A 24205-nucleotide genomic window follows, 5' to 3' on the forward strand; every position below is an offset into this window, starting at 1 on the left:
TTTACTGATCTTTTTTAACTACTCTTAAAATGTGTTCATTATTGTAATATTTGTATCTTTTGCACATTTAACTTGTATTACTATGATTTATTTATTTTAATATAATATTATTATTTATATAAATGAATCTTTAAATCCTACAATATAGGAAGTATATGAGTCCTTTGAAAAATTCTAACAAGTCTAGTGTCTCACTAAAACTCTATTTTCTTTTCTTTACAAAATAACATTTGCTCTTAAATTCACAATGCAAATTTAGGTCCTGTCTCTGAATACTGAATTAATAGTTGCTCCCTAAAATTCTGGGTAAAATAGTTCTAATATCTGAGACCTTTGTCAGAATCACAGCTCTTACATAGTATTTGTGAGTAAATATGTAACAGGGTATAGAGAAGTTTTTTTGGTTTTGTTTTTAATTGTCATGCTCCTTTTTTTTTCATTTTAAAGGTGGAAATATCAGACGATACTTTGCGTTGCACAAAACCTCAGGAGACCTTTTCACTACTTATAGTTTGGACAGAGAGATAGTCAGAAACTTCACCTTGGTCATTGAATGTTTTGATCTAGGCAATCCAGCAAGAAGTTCTGTTATGGAACTACAGATCACAGTCCTGGATGAAAATGACAACAGCCCTTTATTTACAAGGAATCATTATCAAGCAATTATAAGTGAAGACATTGAAGAAAAGTCAGCAATTCTTGAACTGCTTGCTGTAGATGCAGATGAAGGTATAAATGGAAAGGTTGTATACACTCTAATGGATGAATCTCTTGGACTATTTACTATTAACAGAGATACTGGTGTTATCATTACTAATAAACCAATGGACCGTGAAAGACAATCTCAATATATATTTAAAGCTCTAGCAACAGATTCTGATGCCCTGCAACCAAGAAGTACCAGTGTTACTGTAATAATACACATTGAGGATATAAATGACAATAATCCTTTTTTCTTAGAGAATCCTCTTAAAGTTCAAATATCCTCTCAAACACATATAAATCAGACAATAGTTACCGTGCGATCCAGTGACTTAGATTTAGGTCCGAATGGAACTGTGAATTTTAGGATTGTGACACCAGCAACAATGTTTGAGATGGATTCAACTACAGGTGAAATATTTCTTCGGGAACCTGTATCTTATGATGGCTTAATCACCCACCTCCTGATAGTGGCATATGATCAAGGGATCCCAGCTAGAACTGCTACAGCTGTTGTGACCATCTGTTCTAAAGCACACACCGAGATCATTTCTTTCAATCATACTCACTATGAAGCGATGGTTCCTGAAAATAGTAAAGTGGGTGAGTACCTCATCATAATGTAATATTATCATCCACATGGTATGTGTGTGATGTGAGTTAAAAGGCATCATAGAACAGAAAGTGCTTACAGAAAAAGCAGAAATAAGTTACAGTTTGAGGTTTGAACCCAAATTAAAGCATGTGTTCTCTGCCTACTGACTGTGATTTTGGAAGAAGCACTATGCGAGGGTACCTTATTTTTTTCATTCTCAAAATCTCTACTTCTCTTTTAAATTATCATAATTTTGTGTCTCTGATATGCATTGTTCAGGTATATTCACAACCAGCTCTAAGCTGTAAACAGTCAGTGATGCCTTTTTACCTGCTGTGTTTTAAAGGCAATTGTTTGGTTTGTGTATGTTTTAAAATCAGCTGTTTACAATTTTAGCTGCATAATATCCATTTCTCTGCATGAACTAGCAATTTGCTGCTTCTTCATTTGGAGACATGGCTCAGATGAATATACTTCTTAGTGTTTTATGTTTCGCAGAAGTCAAAGGAGTTTGTGGCTGTTTAACTTGGGCATGTACAGGTAGTCCTCATTTAGCTACCACAACTGGGACCGACAACTCAGTCGTTAACGAAGTGGTCACTAAGTGAAACTGCTACTTTGCTTATGATCTTACTTCAGCTTTCCTTTGCTTTATAGACCTGCAAAGGTTGTAAATGAGAGGATTGGTCACTAAGTTACTTTTTCGTCACTGTCATAACTGTGAGTGGTTGCTGTACAAGGCAGTCACTAAACCAGCTGTATGAGTAAAGCTATAGACTGCTTTCCCAGGCTTAATATTAGCAACATTTTCACATGGAAGGTGTTTTTTTCTTTGTTTTTTTTTAGTAAAAGTCTTTTTAGTAGATATGTATACAATTATTAGAATTCAATGAGTTGATCTGATATTGAAACGGTCTGTTACAAATAAGGCCTTGTGAGGGGTGTACTTTATGGAAATTCCCTAAGGGAATGTGGTAAGAGAATAAAAACAGTATGCTGCTAACTAGTAATAAACATAAATAAGAATACATTTGGATAGTTTTGATTAAAGCTAGCTTAGGGAACATTCAGAGTAAAACCACAGAGGAAATATGGGGGAACCTCACTATTTTGACCTAGGAAGTGACTGTTGGGGAAGCAATTGTTCACAGGATGGGTTCTATACTGTAAATGTACCTGCCCTAGTCTGGGCCCACCAGGTATTGTAAATTATAAATCCCATTATATCCCTAGCCAGCAACAGGTAAAAAGAACCGGTCTGGCAAAGTCTGATCTATAGATTCTTCTAAGATTTGTTTTTGTTTTTTGTCTTTAATATGGAATTGTTATTAATACAATAAGGGAATGGAAATGTCCTTTCCTTAGGGAATAAACTTGAGGCATATTTCCATTCATAGCAGCTAAAATCATGCTAATCTGCTGCTTCAACATGCTGTATATAGAAAGCTTCGTATCGGACTCTCAAGATCCAAGTTCAGTTTCTCTGATTCAACATTGCTGCCTCAACCTTTTTATTTTTGTGCTAATTCAACTTCATTCATATTTTGTTTGTAAGCTCCCATAACCCTCAAAGCCTTTGCCATAATATAAAGTGCAGCTTCTAATAGATGTTATTGCTAATGTGGCTTAGAAAAAAACTACCAAGGCAGTTAATGCAACTGCAGGCAAAAGTACAAAGACGGCCTATTGTTAATTCTGTTTGTATTTACAGAACATTTCTTGTAATACGACAAAATCTCATTTGGCAAAGGCCAGTGTACAGTAACCTGAATATATCACAATTGATTAAAATCAATTGCCAGATTACAAATTTGGTTTCATAACTGAGTAAAATTCTCCAGTCTTGATAAAACGTGATAAAATTTTAACAAATGCCTATTGTGGTAGATGTTTCTAAAGTTTAGTTACAGCTAAATATGGCGTATTTGGTTAGGATTATATCTCATGTTTTATTTGTCCTACTTAAACTGCAAACAGAATGCTTGTTTGTTTCATGCATTTTTTAATACCAGTTCTCTTCCAGATTAGGAAGAGGGAATGGTATATGTATCCTTTGATGGTAATATGAACTGTGCATATCCTTGTGAAAATCTAAATCCTAATTCTCACCATACTGGTAAAGTGCAACCCAGCAGTTTTTTTTTTTAATTGTTTTTATATGAACAGAGTGAAGGCCACTTTGAACTCAAATGCCACTCAGGAGCTGATTTTTAAATATCTCATATTTAAAAGAAATTTGCCACATGGGGCTCTGTTGTTTGAGAGCATTAATATAATTCTAAGGGTTGTTTTTAAAAACCTAGAATCTTTATTGGTTTTCTTCCTCCAGTAATGTTATTTAAAGATTTCTTCTTCCATTTTATGGCAGCATTGTACTAGGAATGCTTAAGAAAATCTGTCTCAATTTCTTTTCTAGCTTTTTGGAGAACATACCTCATGGGCATAAATCAGCATCAGTGGCTTAGGAAGTGTGCCGTTCTTTGATTTTGATTTCTAGATTTCACAAAGACCACTTCACAGCTATCAATTTCCTTTCCTATTCACCTCCTTTCTTGCAGTATAGATAAAGCAATTTTGATAAAACATACTGAAAAATAGAAATCTCTATGTGCCCATTTGATCATTTGCTTCAAAATGCTGCCATTCATTCATTCATTTGTTCAATTTATATGTCCACCCATCTCAAATTCATGACTCTGAGTGGCTAATAGCAATTAAAAACAATATGAAAAACAATAAACAATATAAAAACCATACAAGTACATCAGAAGCTGAGGTACAAAAACCAAGAACAATTAACACAGCTACTGCACAGGATCTACTACACATCCAGACCCAGTGACAAAACTGTCTTTTTGTCTTTGAGGCCTTGTGAAAAGCCAGCAGGGTCAAGGCCAATCTAATCTCCAGGGGTATGATGTTCCAAACGGCAGCTGCATTTTATCCATTATTGGTTGTACACTTTGAGAAAATACAGAGAAAAGCAAGTAGAAAAAAATAAAGAGACATATAAGCTGCAACAAAGTTATGTCTATGCCTCTTTTAGAATTAATTTTAGAACTTTCCAAAGTCAAATCTTCCTGTGTTAAACAGGTAGATGTATCAGGGCTATAGTCAAAACTTTTCTGCAGGAGAGAAAATGCCAGCAGCCCTAAAAGAGGTGCTGGTTTGCTCTCTCCTTAAGAGGCCTGTCCTGGACCTACTATTATTAAACACTGAAGATGTTACCTAGCCGGGTAATGAAACATTTATTTATTTATTTATTTATTTATTTATTTATTTATTTATAAATTTGTATGCCGCCCATCTCCCCCAAAGGGTGACTCTGGGTGGCTCACAATAAAAACATTTGCAAGAAAACAACCAAGCTCAGAGAATCCCAAGGACTCCACAGTTCAACCCTGAGCTACATATATTCTCTTCTATTGGTATTATTAAACAATTACTAACCTATGTACAATCTCTGCTTTGTATGAGAGATTGTGGATAAAGTGGTTGAGTAACAATTTCAGAGAACCCTGGAGAAAGTGGATTATCTGCTTCTTTGGCAGTTTGAGATTCAGGCCTGAGTATGGGCTGAAACTACGTTGGTTGCCCTCATGGATAATTCAAGGTGGGTCCTAAATTCAGGGAGCAAGACCATCCTCATCCTCCTGGATCTCTTGGTAGGCTTTGATCCTGTCAATCACAATATCCTTCTTACCAGTCTACAACAAGCAAGTTGGAGACACCATTCTTTGATGATTCTACTCCTTCCTGAGTGGGCAGATCCAGTCAGTGGTTGTAGAGAGGGGAAGACATCTGGCTGATAGATGCTCCATGATGACATGCCCCATGGCTTGGTCATCTTCTCATCCTGTTTAGTATCTATATGAGGTCACTGAGAGAAGTCATCTATGAATTCAGGATGATGTATCACTACTATTTGGATGATAGTCAGTTGAATATCTACATACCAGGCGAAATGACTCATGCGGTAGAAGCCATGACCCAGTGTCTGGAGACTGTCACAGTCTGAATGGGAATAAACCAGCTCAGATTCATCCCAAGCAACATGGAGTGGCTACTCATTCAGAAGTCTTCTGATTCTTGAACTATATCAACTTTGGCTCTCAATGGGATTGTATTCCCCTGAAGAACAGGCTTGCAATTTGCGAGTCATCCTGGATTCACAGCTCCTGCTAGAAAAGTCATAAGGCTATTTATCCAGCTTGAGCCAATAGCAACTGTACCTAGGACAGGAGGCACTGAAAATGGTCAGTCATACTCTTATCTCCCTTATGGATTATTGTAATTGACTGTGTCTGGGGTTGCCTTTCAAGATCAGCAGGAAACTTCAACTGCATCTTATGGGACAAGTCTCATTACCATCATATAACATCTTTGCTGTGGGAGCTGCACTGGCTGCTGGTTTGTTTCTGAGTGCAGTTTATGATATTGGTTATTACCTATAAAGCTCTATATGGCTCAGGAACTGGGTATCTTTGAGACCATCTATTCCATACAGATTCTGCCCATACACTCTAAGCAAATGAAAGGACTTGCCCAAGGTCCCCACACCTACTGAGAAATAAATACAGTAGCAAGGGGCTGAAAGTGGGCATTCTGGGTGGGAACTCATCTTGTATAGAGTAGCTTGCCTGCCCTCCCTGAGTTGAGGGTGGCTCCCAGTTTTACGGTCATGGCTGTTCCAGAAGGCTTTTGGGTTCTGATAGGTGAGAATCATTGTGCCAGATGTGTTGATATATTATTGTTAATAAATAAATAAAATTAAAGGTTTTTACTATATTTCTGTATATTTATTATTGCGCTGGCTCACTGCTTTTGCTCTTTGTGCACCCCGTAGATTATTTTAAGACTGAGATGGTTTTAAAATTTTATAAATAAATAAAATTGAAAGAAAAGAAAGTGAGCAGAGTGCTGATTGACATGAGCTAACCAAAGAGTTTAGGAACAGGACTTGGGTATCCAATAATTCATACGTTGTATCTAGCTGAACATTGTTGGCATTGTATACCTATTTAAATTTAACATGTCCAGTTCTTAGAATAAATAACTTTAAAAATACTTTATCATCTTCATTTCTCTGCTCTGTCTTCTGCTATCATAATAGTTGGCTAAAGAGCATTGCTGAGGTTCAGGAATTAGTTTGCTAAATACTGTATATCTGGTTGATTAATATGATAAAATAATAGCTTTTCTTATTATCTACTTGTATAAACAGGGTATAAATTTAACCAGTTATCAGTTTAATGTGTTTTATAGTTTAACATCTTTTAGAATAAATTTAATACTTGTTTTCATAGGTACTTCTGTGTTTACTGTAGCTGCTCATGACCAAAGTTTGGTGAGAAACAATATAAAGCATACAATCATCAGTGAACATGAGGATATTTTCTACATTCATCCTATCACAGGTAAATTAGCCTATTTATCTTCATTTGTTCTAAAATCATTTGAGGCTTTCGTAAAATATTTTCCACACTAGAGTTGTGATTGCATTTGTATAAACATTATTCAAGTGGTTGTGTTGATTTATTTAAGTTCCAGTAGAAGTTAGGTTTAGTCCTTTAAACTTAATAAAGATGTGTGATTAAAATAAAACTTTCATAGATTTTTTTCCTTAAAATTCATCTAAATTGAGACTGTGATATACCCTTCTATGGTGATATCAGTAGCAGAGATCAGCAATATAGTTTTCTCATCCTAGATGCGATGAATATATTTTGATTCAAAATTCCCTAAACCAACTTCTGTCTTGCTGCACTAGTAAGACCCAAGCTACCAAATGATTTTTCAATGTCATTGTTACTATTTTTAAAGCAAAACAACAACAGCAACAACAGGGTCTCTAAAAAAGGCTATAAGATGGTCATAATTGTTCATGGTGATTTCATGCCAGCAGATAACCGCAGATAACCAAAAAATAATGAGACCTTGAGTCTATGAGTATTGGGTTAGATTTGGGAGCCTATGAGTCATCCTCCCACAAGGACTTCCTTCTTCTTCATTTCATGGTGGTTGACTAGGCGGTGTACCTGTATTTGTTGCTCCTTCTCACTCGATCGCAGCAGTTCTTGGTGGGTCACCTCAGTCATAAAAATCCAGGTCACTTTTTCTGGAAGCTGGCCTTTTTTGAAGTGAACAACTGACTCAGCTGGATTTGGAGGGATACCTGTGCTCACACTACTAGGTTCACAGTGATTTTTCAGTTCTTTTATAATCTCAGTGAAGGAGTGTCTCAGTTGAGCTATGGGAACTAGCACTGCCCACATACTTACTTCAACAGCACACTTGAGAGACTGCTCCATGAAGACAGTGAAAGGGCCACATGCAACAGAGAAGCCAGCATGGGCCATGTGGAATGAACAGTGGAGTGAGTTGCCACATGGAGCCTTGCAGCTGGGTCAGTCCAGCAAGATATGCCTTGACTGTGGAAGGAGAAGGGGGAACAAATACAAGTACATTGCACAGTCAACCTAGCGCAAACACTTAAAATATGTATTTTGTATATGCGTCCATCATTATGCATGTGTAAAAGGTACAACTCCCCCCCGTTTAAAAAAGTAAGTAGACAAAAATCTTTATGTGTATGCAAAAGTCTGATCTTTAATTATTAATGAATGCACGAAACAGCATTCATAATAGACAGATAATAAGACTTGATGAGAGCTATCTATGTTTTGTCTAATAAAATTCTCTTCCATCCCATATTAATGATTTTTTAAAAAAATTCTATTAGATATACAATTTTGGAGTGTTTATGCAATATAACAGTATGAGTATTCTGAAACACCTACAGATTGAACTGATATAGTTCAAGGTCTTTTCAACGTCATCATGCCACTTCATTCTACAAATACACTTCATTCTCTGAATGTATAAATGGGATTTAGCCTTGAGTATTTTTGGAATTCCAATGGAAGGCAATTTCACATTTCTGGATAAGATTCACAGGATGTCGCTTTTGCTGGTGTTATTGTGGAATCTCCGTGGAAGGCCTATCTATACCTTTATACTGTATACGTTGAGCAATGCAGAGTATGTATGTCACTTCTTCCTTCAAAGCTCAATTAGTTTTCTTTATTAATTCTCCAGTAAGCTTATTGATCCTACCGATGAGAAGTATTTTTCTTTCCAATAATATGTTCAAAAAGAAAATCTAAAACTTCATTTGTTCTGATATGAGCACCGTGATTGTGAAATTCACACCAATTTTATTTAACAAATTGAAGAGAAAGTTAAGGTGGATTTTCCCATCACATTTAGTATTTAACATCCAAGTCTTATCCAGTTTGATGAGAAAAAGGAATATAAGCTTTTTCTATATTTGTGAGAATTGAATTGTATTTTGTCTTAAAAGTATATTTTGTATTTTAAATTATCCCCAAATGCTGAAATCAAAAACAAAATGACCTGAAACATAAAACTATATTTTAAAGATTTTCACATGAAACATCTACAGGCTAGATTTTATGAGAAAAGTTGCTATATGCTAAATGAATACCAGCTGACTGCTGAAAACGTAACTTCTTCCTGGCTGTGGAAAAAGAGATCTGCTGCTTAGTTAAACCTCAAGTATGTTTTTAATAATCAATTATTTTATTAACATGACTGTCTTATTTAATCTAAATCAATTCACATTTGGGAACATTTATAAAAGATGTTTTCAACAACTCCACTACTAATAGAATAGAGTAAAAATATAATACAATACAATAATGTATATACTGCCTGATTTTTGTTGGCAGAGTAATCAGGATGTCTTTCATATCCACCCAAAGTTTCATTTCCATGGGGATGATTTGCTTAAATTATTTTGAGGCATAATTTACTTGTACAGGTAGTCTTCAATTTATGACTATTCATTTAGTGACCATTGAAAATTGCGACAGTACTGAAAAAAGCAGCTTATGACTTTGCACTTACGACTGTTACTTGCCTCCCCATGGTTATGTGATCAAAATTCAGATGCTTGGCAACCAGCATGCATTTACGATGATTGCAGCATCCCAGGGTCATGTGATCACCATTTACAACCTCCCCAGCTGGCTTCTGCCAAGTAAAATCAGTGGAGAACTGTGTGATTTGCTTAACAACCATGTGATTCAATTAACAACCATGGTGATTCACTTAACAACCACTGCAAAAAAATGTTGTAAAATCGGCTGTGGTCACATGATGCCTCACTTAATGACTGCACTGCTTAATGAATTGTCATAAGTTGAGGACTACCTGTTACACCTTCATGCTGTGCAGAAAGCTTTGAATAGGATATGACACTAGGACATTGGCATGTGCCCGATAGGAACATAACTGAGTAATTTTTGACTAGGATAGTTGCTGATTAGGAAAGAGCGCATGCTGGTATTGCTGCTGCAGCATCTAGGCTGTCATGAAGAAATGCCATCACGTAAGGGGATTCTGAGGATAAGCAGGGAAGATGACCATAGAAGCCTTAAGTGCATCCTAAGTAACTGTCAGTGAGTGCATGCATTTTCTTTAAATTGCAGCTAGCTAAACTAGCTTGTATAAGCCACTGGTGCTCTCTAAAGGCAATAAATGCTCTGTAGTTCTGCTTCTTTCAGTTTAAATCAAATAGCCTATGTGGAGACTTTCCCTGTAGTATAGGATCAAATTACCTACCCCCTTTTTTCCCTCACGTTCAGTTTTGATTATGAAGTTTATCTTGCAATGTGCAAGAAAAATACATATGCCCGCTTTAAAGCACAGCTTTAGTATAGGCACAACTGAAAAATTGACAAATGTGAAAATGGGGACACATGGCCATGGTCTCCAAAGTTTTTTTTTGTCCAAGGAACTTAATTGTCTGTGCTGTCTTTGGCTTTAGGCAGTCAGCTCATGATGGCTTCTGTCATGGGAAGCCTAATGTTTAATCTGACTTTGGAGCTTACTGGCTTCCACATCTATTTCCTCAAAATCTGTTGGGTAGTCGTCTTAAGTTTTAAGTTCTGGGGACAGCTAACCCTTTTTGTATACCCTATTTCCACCTTTTCTATGATCCACACAAAGAGGTCCCCTTTTCTGGCACTGTTTCTAATAACCCAGCATTTTCAAGGCTAATATCCACATTACACTACCAAGTTTGCATCCCAGTGCATGGGGAAGATGAAGTCCAACCCTTTCAAAGATAACCTTAGTGTCCCAGAAAAATTGGAGAAAACTGCTTCACTCATTCTAAGCTGTGCATCTTTCTAGTCCTCTGGAATTGAGTCTAGGCATTTATTTCAATTATATGTGGTTTAGGAGTATTTTAAAATACATACATGCCTTAATTACAAGGATATGCACATTTCTATTTATATAGAATCCATTTGTTGTTCAATCGTTAAGTCGTGTCCAACTCTTCGTGACCCCATGAAGCATATTGTGGCAGGCCTTCCTGTCCTTCACTCCCTCCTGGAGTTTGCTCAATTTCATGTTCATTGCTTAGATAGATGATGCTATCTAATCATCTCATCCTCTGCTGTCCCCTTCTCCTTTTCCCTTCCATCTTTCCCAGCATCAGGGTCTTTTCCAAAGAGTCCTCTCTTTGCATTAGGTGGCCAAAGTATCTGAGCTTGAGCTTCATTATCAGTCCTTCCAATGAGCAGTCAGGGTTGATTTCCTTTAGGATTGACTGGTTTGACCTTCTAGCAGTCCAAGGGACTCCTAAGAGTTTTCTCCACCACCACAATCCAAAGGCATCAATTCTTCAGCGCTCTGCCTTCCTTATGGTCCAGCAAAGTTTTGTACTAAATAGAAAAAATAAAAAACAACAAAAATGCTTCTGCATTACTTTGATTGCTGTGCTTTTTAGCTTAAGTAAGAACAGATGATTTACCTCATTAATATCAATTAATTTTCGTAAGATTCCTCTTATTAAGATTTATAAAAGCTAACTTTTTGCCACATTGCTAGAATAATGTTCATTTTTAAATCCTAATTTAGAAATTGTAGTGAGAAAATTACTTTCATTGCACGTGTAACAGTCTTATGTAGATAATTGTTCTTTTTTCTTTAGGTGAAATTACAGTAAAACAAACTGAGTTTCTTGATTATGAAATTAGAAAGGAAGTACATTTTGCAGTCTTAGCTGAAAATGGCTTGGCTTCAGCAGCATGCGGCGTGACAGTATTCTTACAGGACATTAATGATAATGCACCTCAGTTTGAACAAAGCTACATCAGAGTATCAGTTCGGGAAGGCCAAGTCTATGATGCATACATCACACAGGTGAGAACATAAGAATATAAGCAGTGCCCTGTTGGATCTGACCCCTGGCCCATCTTGTCCAGCAGTGTATTCTCCCAGCAGTGTATTCTCCCAACCAGCTACTCAAGGAAGCCCACTAGTTTTCCAGCAAATGGCCTTCAGAGGCACAGGAAGTTTTAAGCTACCAAGCAGGTGGTATAAAAGCATACTGCATCTGGAGGCATTACTGAACAATGACCGGAGAACTGGGCAGCAGATAAGAAGAAGAAGTAACACTCCTGCAAAATCGAGAAAGAAAGCTGGCAAACATCTAAGAAAAATGTGATTCCAGTTTGAATGGAAAACTAGAACCAGAGTTTAGGAAGCAAGCCAAGGGGTTCCATGCACACCATTACACTTTCTTGTTCACATGTAAATCCCAGAAACGTTCAACAAACAAATTTAGGATTTGGAACCCTCTGCCAATGTATTAGATTACTATACATGCTATCGCAGCAGTTTCAAGCCTGGTAAAAACTTGGCTATAACTTCTCTTTTGCTGAGATGAATTTCATAAGCAGTGATGAAATGCTTTTGAATTATATGCCCTTATTATCACATGTGACCAAAATATACCAAAAAACATGTTCTGAAACACGAAAAAGTAAAGCTAACATCACTTACCTGTGTCATAGGCCCTTTTCTGTTCTAGAATGGGTGGTTTTACTACCTCAAGATTAATATGGATTTTTTCCCCTACAGATCTATGCAACAGATTCTGACAGTGGACGAAATGGAGAAATTGAATATTCTATTTTATTTGGCAATACAAATGAAGTATTTCTCATTGATTCAGAACATGGAATTATATCAACAAATATGATTCTGGATCGTGAAGACATTTCATTATATAGGTTTGTAAATAATAAATATAAAATCTATACCATATCATATTTGGTATCATCCTTGATAATATGTTACTTATGTTATAAGCAGATATAATCCACAATCATGTATATAATTCTTTTTCTGGATGAGTGGACCGTAGCTACACCAAATGTGTTGGATGTCATTGTAAATAATGAATGCTATTGCAACAAATCTGTTAGATTTGTTACCCATGTACTTCATTGCTTATTGTCATGTTCTATGGCAGAAATACAGTATACCAGTCTTAAAACTTTATTAGGTATTTTTGGCAGCACACCTTATTATATATTTGACAATATAACATGATTTGTGAATCCCATTTTCTGACACAGGATCATGGGAAGTTGTTTTGTATAGAGTCAGATGGTGGTTCATCTATCTTATTATTGCTTACATCCTAGCCGTGCTCTCCGTAATTTCATACTGGCATCTTTCTCAACACTGACTATCTGCATGCAAATGATAGGATTCACCCTTTTTTCTGGAAATATTGCTGAGCATTGTGTATGCAATAGTAGAATCTGTGAAGAATGTCTTTTGCAGAGTGAATATTAAGAAATAGACATACTTGGTCACAGTTTGGAGCTCAAATTGCTTTCCCAGTTTTGATCAGCCATTTTTCTCATCAGCTAAGATAATATAACTTTTGTATTATCAGACTTTTATACTACACAAATGCTCTTGAAACTGCCTACTTTTTCCCCAGAGCTGTAGATTTAATATATTAAAAAAAGAGAGTTGACATAATTAAGTGAAATGGATGAATTCAGATTGCAACAATAGTAGGATCCCAAGAAATGCTCATACTGAAGCCTTTTAAAACAAATTGCCCAATGTGATGGTTAAAGTATTTCTTCAGTAGCTTATTCTAGGTAAAATAAAGTGAAGAGCAGGGCCTTTTAAAGTAGGTATTTGTAAAACATGTCTTCAGAAATTCTGGATGCTTTGTTCTGTCTCCAGACTTAACAAAACTGGAAATAAAATGTTTTGTATAGCCCAGTTTCTAAGAGTCTGACCCTGCTATGTTTCAGTGCATCCTGTATCAGTGTAAATCTTTTCTTCCATTGTATTTTGTCCATTGAAATCAAAGGCTCTAATGTGAGAGGTAACCCACAATACTGACATCGTTGGGAATTGTACTTTAACAAACATAACCTATGTGTGGCATTTGCCACTTCCAAAGGCACTAGTGAAGATTCTCGATGTATGGGACTTCACCATTTTTCTTATCTGCATAAAGTTATGCATTTTTTTCTGTCTCTTTACATCAGCACTCTTGAGAGTTCATCTAAAATAGGTGGGCAGCATTTGAGGGATGGGGGTGCAATTTGGCTTCCTGGCCTTGTGAAGAGACACAGTAGGCCACCTCATGATATAGTGACATCACAGAAAGAGGTGAGGGTGAACTTATCAGCCTCCTTTGGGAGGGTGTGTGTATGCTGAATGAGGAGAGTGGAAACCTGAGACTTGTGAGAGACAAACTGCTCCTATTCATCCTTAAACTCCCTCAAAACAAAAAGCCCAGTTCCAGCAATGCCAACTCACATTTTGGAGGACGCTTTGGGACTGTTTTCAAGGAGTTGGAGGGGATGGATGGATGGATGGATGGATGGATGGATGGATGGATGGATGGATGGAATACTTTATTGGCCAAGTATGAGACATACAAGGAATTTGACTTCGGTGCAAAAAACTCTCAGTGTGTTTGGATAGCATCAGGAAATAAGGAATAATAAAAAGCAATAACATTATATATTAATTCATTAATACACACACACACACACACACACACACACACACACACATATATATATATATATATATATATATATATATATATATATAATGGAAATGAGAGCAGTTTGCCTCTCAGAGGCCTCAAGTTCCCATCCCCACCTTTATTATTATTTTTTTCCCAAAACAAAATAAAGCGTAAAAGTTGCATCAGGTGAAATTTAGTCATTTTGCCACCAAATTTGGGTGGTACAGTCTCAAGATCCTGGTGGTACAAATGGAGTTGAGGGAAGCTGTGGGTTTCTTGTTGCCTAGCCCTAGTTTAAAACATGTTTATGCAGAGTGATATTTCTGATGTATCTAATTCAGTATGTCTGAGAATAATTTCTCAGAATTCTTGTTTAAACATATTACTGAATGCACAGTTAGAAATGGTTCCATGTGCTCTAAAATAAATTGTTGCTTTTAAATGCTTTTCCCTTGACTTATCTACAGACTATAGCCAACCTTAAAGCAAACTGAAATATTTTTTCTAAACACAAATCATAGCCCTCACTTTTATGAAACTGCAATGATCTGCTGTTGGAGTTAAATCTGGGTGGAAATGTTAAAAGTCTTTAAAATAAGAATTCCAGAGGGAACTGCTGATAGAGGTTTTATCTAAATGCCTTGGTTATATATTTTATCAGGGTTTTTTTAACACTGAAATTTAAGAAACCGATTACTTTAGTAAATATTTCCATATGTAGCTTATTGATATATATTCTAGACATATTATAAAAGTATGGCTGTTTAGAAACTTGAATACAAGTCCGTAATTTAAGTAACATATTTTGACAATTTTTAAATCACAGAAACTCATAGAGCAGAACCAGTGTGGTAGATGAATGGCAATAGGCTCCTGTGATCAAATTGTAATGCTTTGTGTTCATCCTTGACATATGAATAAAGGAAAATGAATGTTTGTCACTTTTGAAAGGAAGTTATTGTATCAAAGACGAAAGGAAAGATAAATTCTCCATATTTATTTGACAATGTTTACTTTGCTATACTCCAAACATTTACAATATGTTAATACATTTGAAGGGAGAATAATTGCCGTATATCAGTGTAAGTCTATTTACAGTATATAAAGCATATTATCTCCATGAAGCCTTTGTGTCTTTGCTTAGTCCTGCTCTTTTGTTCTAGCTTTTATTGAACTCTGTGATTCTTTATGCAACAAAATAAAAACTACTGTGCAAATGTTACCAATTAAAATTATTTGGTCTTTTGAAGAATATTTTGGATTAATTTAGAAGTAATTAAATGTGAAGTAGTAAGGTTGAATGAGTTTTATAACTTTTGTGTAATGTTTGATTGGTTAGGAAGTAAGTGAGGTGAATCAAAACTAAATTGGCTGTTTTAGTACCGTAGAAATCAGTGGGACAACTAAATTGTGATTTCATTAAAATCCCATTGATTACAGTGGGAATGAATTTAGACTTGATCCATCTCAGTGTTTGCATATTTAATCTTTAAGAGGATTACAAAGCAGTTGAAGTCCCACTGAACTCAGTAGATGTTATTTACGAGTAGGAGCCTACTGAATCCAATGGGACTTCATCTCAGGTGAATTTGTGTAGGATTTCAGGCTTAGGCTACAGTCTAATATGTACATATCTGGAATGAACTTTCACTGAAACCAGTGGGATTTCTCAGTGTAATGTATACTAACAGAGGTAAATCTTTTCTCTGATTGTTGCATCTACCGTTTCTCTTGGCCTATGGTGCATACATGTCCATATCAGGTTACTAGTGCAAGAAAAATGGCAGGAGGGAGCTCTATGTTTGCTGCTTTGAGTTCCTATACAAAAGACAGGATATCTATCTAATAAATGAATAAGAATACCATGTACATTTCTAGTTTTGTAACACTTTTTTTTCTATATATCTCTCTGGATTGAGGTTTTATGTAAGAAAGCCATTATTAATGCTGCTGTTCTTATATCTGCTAATCAATTGTTAACATAGCATGGCACTTCATAAATTAAGAAAATTCATTCAGTTCCTTATGTTCTTTTTTAGAACACTGGTAGACAAATACAGGTTTGCCTTTCACAAATGATTTTATATTAACATTTCACTGAAAAACATGGGACACGTTTCCAGACAGTTTGTAATAACTGGGATATTAATTAAGCTGTGTAATGCTTCTGGCAGCCAATAATCCTTGGTTTACACATTCCTTAACAGGTTGGTTGTACAAGCTGCTGACAGAGGAATTCCCAGGCTATTTTCTACGTGCACGGTAGAGATAGAAGTTGTGGATATCAATGACAATGCCCCAACTCTGCAGCCATTAGATGTTATCAAGCTCTCTGAAAGTAAGAGTGGTTCTCGTTTCATGCTTAAACTTTAAAAGTGGGAATCGTTTTTTTAAATTTTTTAAAATAATTTTATTAGAGATTCCATTATAGAGATAAAACTAATACAAACTCTGAAAGATTTAAAAAAGGGGAAAAGTGCAGGAAAGAAGAAAAAAAATGATGTAAAAAGAAAAAGAAAAAAAGAAGAACCTTCTCCCTCTGACCCAGCAAGTATAAACAACTTTAACAACTTATCACCATCTCTTAAAATACAACAATCTCTTCACCCCATATCTCACCTCTTTCTCTATAAACATATCTTTAAAGCCTCATCATCCATCCTAATCAGCAAAAGTCCATTAAGGATTATGAGAAGTAACCACATATCTATTATAAACTTAATCTAATAAACCCATTTGGTTTCCTTCCTTTTACATTTATATCTCATTTTCTATTTTTAAGCAAATCCCCCAAACCTCATTATTCAAATATAATGTAAAAATCCAATAAAATTTACCAGAGATAACATCATAACTGTTTTAACTTTGATCAAATAAGTGTAAAATGTCACAGCGTCTTTCCCATATTACTCTTAACTATAAGACAAAACCTCAGAACATCATCTTCTAGTCGTAGTAAAAAAAAATCCATTAAAAATTGCCACAAATAGCAACCTATTTTAACCTTGATCAAATAAACTCACTTTCTATACCTTCCCCTGCTCCCAACAATCTTGGCCTTAGGTCCCTTCAAATAATGTCCCAATGCATGATTTATTCTCATTTTCTCTTGTCACAAAATTGCTGACAACATTGACAAATCTCTTCTGTAAATCCAATATAGAAAATTCATCCAGGGCACTCTTCTGGTCTATTATTTCTGTCCTTTTTAGTTATTAAAAGATCATCTGATTTCATCTGTAAATTCAATGTTTCATCTTGTTCCGTATCATTCTTGTAGTCTGTCATATTTTTAAATCCAGATTTGAGTCAATTTCATTTTTGTCCAGTAAAACGTATTCATCTTCTATAGCATCATCTATTTTATCAATAATGGCAGAAATCTTTGAAAGTAACTTCTGAGTTATTTGTTCACACATATCTCTCAATGCATCCATTGTTTTATTTGCATCTGGTACCCTTCAGTGTCCAACTTTCAAAATCCCATCTTGTTGTTTTTATTCTGAGTGTCTAGTTTCCCATGGGAAGAATTCTTATCTTTAATTTAAATCCATTTATATGAAATCCATCTGGACCTTTAGTCCATTTATAACTTTATAAAAACAACAGTCGAATCACCCTTTTCTGTTAATTCCAAAAAGACAATTTTTTATAAATCCTTAAACTCGCACTGAAAACTTCTTTCATAAAGGATTGAAGAAAACTCATCCAGTGAAAGGCATAAAACTTGTTGCTCTGGAGGTTCTCAATATTTAAAAAGCAATAAAAAATCAATTCCAAAGTGATAAAGAAATGAGGATCAGCAGAACTTTGAATCCAAAAAGGGTACATTATGACTATGAGCTTAGATGGAATTTCCCCTCAACAATCAGCTGCTCCACTCACCAGCTGACAGCAAAAACATTGGTTCTTGAGGTTTACTCATGAGGAGTAGCTGTCCAGAGTGCGTGTGGGCAATCTCAAGATCTCTCCTTTCTCCAGAGAGATTTTGCCAGCCCAGATCCTGCATCCAGCTGCAAGTTTCAGCCATAATGTCCCCATTTTTCAGGGACATCAGATAGCAAGTGCCATTTCAGCAAATATTCTGTGGGATATTTCTAATACCTATGAGCATTCTACTTTTGAACAATTTAAAATACACAAATCATAATGCAGTCTATTCCTTTAAAGCCTTAAAGGACATTTTGGCTTAAAAGATACTAATCTGGAAATCAGGTATTGAATTACTGATTTAATTTAGTTCTAATTTTTGTCTCCCTTTTGGAAAAAGAAATCTAATGTTAGAAGAAACCTAAACCAAGACTTAGAAAAACTTAGAATTTTATAGTGCTCTTATGTTGACAGAAAGAAGTAGCAAAGTCTGCTGTCTTGAGCTCCTGGAGGAAAGGCAAAATCTAACTCAAATAAATAAATAGTAATAATGGTAGCTAGTTTGGCAGATTTTAAAAGGGGACTAGATAGGGAAAGGGAGGATCGGTGGCTACTAAAATAAATGGCTCTTTACTACTCTTGAATCATGGGCAGTGTGCCTTCTGTACTGATTGTTAGAAATCAACAGTGGAAGGAAATGTTGCTCTCTATTCTAGTTCTATGACTTCTGAGATGCATCCAATTGGCTTCAGTGTGACACAGGATACTGAATTAGATGAGCCTATGGAAAGATCCAGAGGAGTTGTTCTTAATGTTTCTTTTATTATTATATAACTAGGTCTAATGTTCTATGATCAGTATTACAGACGTTAAAAAATGGTTAGATGTAAAAGTTAAGATTCCTATCTTGAAATGATGGTACATATGTAAAACAAAAGTTCCTGTAGCAGGCTGTGGCACATATGGATCTTGGTGATCTCCAGAAGCTAAGTTGAATAAGATCTGGTTAGTAGTAGCTGGGAGACCATCTGTGACAAAACACCTCAGAAGAAGGCAGTATCAAGAAAATTATATTGCCATAGCCATGAAGTATCTAGAGGTCAAGCTGGCCAAGCCCAACATACAGGTAGTATGTTATATTTCCACCCCCATGCCCAGATAATTGAGGACAGTCATAACATTTGTATTGTGGTTGTTGCAAAATATACAGAACGAAATGTAATATTATTGTTACTCGTATTATTTTAGCATTAGGTTTAAAATTCTCATAACATCTGTATAACTATGTTGGTTTGCGATATTACATTTTGATTTGTTATTAAAAATAATAGAATTAATGGTTGTCTTACATTATTCAAACCATGCAAGAACCACTATGATAAAATCTCATTTTTAAGCATGATTGTTGTAGATACACCAGTTGGATTCCTAGTGATACAAGTAGTGGCAGATGATGCAGACTTGGGCCCACCTCTTCAATACAGTTTTGCTGAGGATTGTAATCATGGAAAGAAATTTGCAATCGACCAATGGAAGGGAACAATTACACTGGTGAAGTCGTTAGATTTTGAAATAAATCCTCAGTTAGAACTTTTGATCAACATTTCTGATTCTGTGCATCACACCATAGAACAACTTCAAATTCTTATATTTGATGTCAATGATAATCCTCCAGTATTTATTCAGGATACCTATCAGGTAAGAAAAAGAATATTAGGATCAGTAATCTATTTTTTAAAAAACAATTAAGGGTCTATATTTGAAATGCTGTATTTTATTTCCCTTTCCTTCAGGTGATTATACCTGAACTTAGGTCTATAGATGATTCTGTCTTGACTGTGTATGCCATAGACAAAGATTCAGAGCACAATGGAAAGATATTCTACAGAATGATTTCTGCCTCTGATACATTTTTTATTGATCCACAAAATGGTGAGTCTGCATAAATGAACAACATGAACTGGGAAAAAAATCCTTTTCAAGATTCTGTTTGTTGAGAATGCTCAAAAGGGGTTTTTCCCATGCATACTCAAGTATAGCTAAATATATCATTCATGACTTTAACACTAAGTAGACTGGGAGATACTAGAGGAAAGGGTCCAAGGGGTTGATTAACAGCATACAGTTTGTATTTTGCATTCTGGTTATATATCTATCCCTTGACCATTCTATTCATCTAATTCGAATTCTATTATTTTTTCATGACTTAGAAAATCTCACTAACTTAATACTTTTTAAGAATACCAGAATTTCCATAAATATAAGAAATAACAATTAACATGTTATAATGATTTCGTACAATAACTACACATGTTTTTCATACCCCTGAATTTACATGAGCTCCAATTAGTACATACAATTTTGGCTGTCTTGAATTATCTTTTTACATAGTAAATGGCTTTTCTTTTTCTTTTTTTGGTAGCTTTTAAAACCTTTTCAAATGATGAGTTTCTCATCTTTATACAATACAGAAAAGAGAAGCTATAGTGTCAGTACTAAAACTTTTTGCACAAAATAATGCATCTTTTATTTTATTTTAGGTTCACTATTTCTTGTTAAGCCTTTGACCTATCAGAACTGGAACCCAGATATTCGTCTCCTTGTAGAAGCCAGTGACAATGGAAATCCTCCTTTGACTGCTATTACTTCTGTGGCAGTGCAGATACAGGATATGAATACTTACATTCCTCAGTTTACAGTGACAACCTATAATCTTACTGTAAGTGAAAATGCTTCAGTTGGAGAAAAATTGTTCACATTCTCAGTTATTGACCAAGATAAAAATCATCAAAGCACAAATGTTGTGTATTCCATTATTGGTGGTAATGATGATAATAAATTCCATGTGGAAAAGCATGTACTTGGACCAGAATATCCAGATCAAATGATTGGAAATCTTGTTTTGAGAAACATCCTTGATCGAGAGAGATGTTCATCTTATCAGTTGTTAATTCTTGCATCTGATCATAGAGCTTCTCCTTTAAATTCCACTGCTACAGTGTCAATTACCATTTTAGATGTTAATGACAATCCACCTGTGTTTACAAGTTTGGAATATCATGTTCATGTCAGAGAAGATTTTCCAGTTGGCAATTACATTACCTCAGTGTCAGCATATGATTCTGATGCTGGAACTAATGCAGATATCACTTACAGTATTGCCTCTGGAAATGATAAAGGGCATTTCCAACTAGAAGGTAAAACTGGCTCCATTCACCTGATCCGAAATCTAGATTACGAGGATGCTATGGAATTCAACTTGACTGTTCAAGCTTCCGATGGAGGAATTGTTCTAAAAAATGTGGCTTTTGCGGTTGTTTTTATCAGTGTCCTTGATGTTAATGATTATGTCCCCCTGTTTGTTTTTCCAAGCCTCAGTTGTGGTATACATGAAAATATGCCTGCTTTTTCCTCTGTTTGCACAATTTCTGCACTAGATTTTGATACTGGCCCTTGTGGTTATCTTTCCTATTCTATCGAGTCATCTTGCTTATCTGGTTATGGAACTCTTGGAGATCATCACCTGTTTATAATAGATTCTTTGTCTGGAGATATCCGCACCAAGCAGGCACTTGACTTTGAACAGCAGAGTAAGTATTGTTTCATAGCACAGGCAAAAGATAAAAGCAACTCCACAGCTACGGTTACTGTTCAAATTAATGTTGAGGGATTAGATGAATTTGACCCTGTATTCAACCAAGACAAATATTTGTTTTATTTTCCTGAGAATAATGAAGCAGGCCAGTTGATTGGCAATGTAACAGCATCAGACTGTGATGGCGGACTGGATGGTGTCATTTACTATACTTTGTTAAAACAGTCTTCCTTCTTTTCTGTGAACTATAGCAGTGGAGCTGTTTATTTGGCTAGATCTTTTCACAGGAAAAGAAGCCGGGTGAAGAAGAAAGATGACACTCTTGAACTGCTCATAAAAGCTCATAGTCCAAAGCAGGGCTCAAAGTCCAGCACGTGCACAGTTCTGGTAAACATTTCCAATAGTCCTGAAAGCTCTTCCACACTGCCAGCATATGACCTGTCTGTTAGCATTGCCACCTCTACCATAGTATTTTTGTTTCTAGTCACCTGCCTTGCTGTGCTTATTGGTAGATATACACTAAAAGATACCTGCAGGCCCAACATGAAGAAAGAGATGCCATCTCCCTCAGTTACAGATCTCAACATACATAGAGAAAATAACCCACTTAAACATTCCCAGAAATCCCAAATCCATGGAACTACAACTTTCCCTGTAGGGAGCATAGTCGACTGGCTAAGTTTGATTGGCATCAGGGATAGAAGAGATAATGTTTATATGCATTCCAACTCACATAGCCACGGATCAAGAGAAGGAAGAACTGGAGAAGATAAGGAAATAAAGAAGATCAGTGAACATCCTTGTAGGAAGGGTACTAGATCTGGTTTAAGTGGCAAAGTCTCATGTATACCAGATTCAGGAATTCCCAGGGATTCTGATCAGCTTTCATGTCAGTCTGGAGAAAATGAGGAGTTGGCTGTTTCTCAAAGCACAGAGGCTGTCCATTACTTCAAAGATGGAGGTGGAGAAGAGAGGAGAGATTTCAGTGAAATGCTCTATGATAAAATGTTGTCCCATACACTTGCAAAACTGACAATAAAGGAAATTGAGATAATGACAGATCTCACAATGGAATATATAGTAATACCTGATAGCAAGAACTCCCATTATGGATCTCTTGGTACCCTAGTAGACTCTGATGAGGATCTTGGAGAGAACTATAACTGGGATTATTTGCTGAACTGGGAACCCAGCTTTAAGCCTCTTGCTTCTGTGTTCAGTGACATTGCAGAACTGGAGGATGAAAGCATTAAAATGCATACTTTTCCTAAGGAGGAGAAATCCTTCATTTTTCCTCCTCCTTTGTTTACTTCCATAGCTCATCCTGATTTAAAATCAGGTCTCCCAAAAATGCCAACTTCATTGCCAAATAAAAGATTTAAAAAATATCCCCATTCACCTGTTATTCATCACTTGAAATATCCTCCAGCACTTATGACCCCCAGTTTTTCACCTTCCCTATCTCTGCTGACAATGCAGACACCCACAACATCACCAGTTGCCTCATATCTTAACCTGAAGGGGATGTGCTCCAGTTGGTCAGCATGTGAACTTTCAACAGAGGAAGACATTCAAGAACCTGCATAGATTATTTATCATTGGATTCAAATATAAAACAGACATTTGGCTAGAATTCTGGCCATACTCCATAAAAGCACAGCATGCTATATAATATACCTGTAACTATTTTATTTTCATAAGCTAAAAATTACTTAGACTTATTTCCATAAATAATTCTCCACAAAATATACCATCAACTTGTCAGATACCACCTGGAATAGTCTATATCTCTGTTTTCTACTGCCTATGTTTAATTGAGATCTCTAAGGGAAATCCAGTTGAATAGGACTTTTACATGATGTTCACTCTTAAACTCAGGGGAATTGCTAAAGATGTATTGGTTCAGTGGAGTCATGGTGCGCTGGAGTCAAGCTAATCTGTCAGATCTTCTGGTGCTGCCAGTTGAATACAGATGATACTAATTTTTATGTGCTAACCAAACTAGTGTGAGTCAAGCACACTTTAGGGGGAAAATGGTGCTTTATAATATTCAATGCATGTAGAAGTATACTTGTACATTCACGTGTTAGGAGCTGGTACATTTATAGTGAAAAAAACTTGTTTTTGCCAGTAGTTTTACAGGGTTTTTTCCCCTTCTGTTTTAATGAGAAATTGTCATTGCACCTTCATCATAATTGCTGTTTGAAATTATGATAAGTTTGAATTGGCATTTGATGAACAAAAATGGTCCTTGAAATGTTCATTTTCTTCACTGCATATCTAGAATAACAGTGGTGCAAGATGTTATCACTGATTCTGTGACTCACACTGAGTGCTTGATTATTCTGAACTATTCAAGACACAAAATACCTTGATTTTGTGAAAGAATGGCTCCTGCAAAGGTAAGGGGGATAAGAATATAAATATTATTTGCAGGAGACAGTATTCAAAATGAGAAATTAGAGTATCCTTAGGATACTGAAATAACAGCATGATCTACAAAATTAGGTTATTTGGCCTTGCTTTGAGGGGAGTCTCCCATTTAGTTTCCTCTGAG

The 24205-nt window shown here is 35.8% G+C and overlaps 1 protein-coding gene across 1 annotated transcript in view; it reads left to right on the forward strand.

Moving 5' to 3' along the window:
• Positions 1-23235, forward strand: part of DCHS2 (dachsous cadherin-related 2) — a 107613-nt gene extending 84378 nt beyond the window's left edge. The window contains exons 13-20 of the mRNA XM_088133246.1: positions 448-1305; positions 6604-6714; positions 11322-11533; positions 12254-12405; positions 16391-16521; positions 19465-19751; positions 19847-19985; positions 20594-23235. Of these exons, the coding sequence (XP_087989372.1) occupies positions 448-1305; positions 6604-6714; positions 11322-11533; positions 12254-12405; positions 16391-16521; positions 19465-19751; positions 19847-19985; positions 20594-23235 (4532 nt within the window). The remainder of the gene's footprint in view (positions 1-447; positions 1306-6603; positions 6715-11321; positions 11534-12253; positions 12406-16390; positions 16522-19464; positions 19752-19846; positions 19986-20593) is intronic.
• The last annotated feature ends 970 nt before the right edge of the window (positions 23236-24205 follow it).

The sequence above is a fragment of the Python bivittatus genome, unplaced genomic scaffold, assembly GCF_059951505.1.
Source record: "Python bivittatus isolate LINGU-HERP-01145 unplaced genomic scaffold, Pbiv_v1 ctg000070_np1212, whole genome shotgun sequence".
Lineage (NCBI taxonomy): Eukaryota > Metazoa > Chordata > Lepidosauria > Squamata > Pythonidae > Python > Python bivittatus.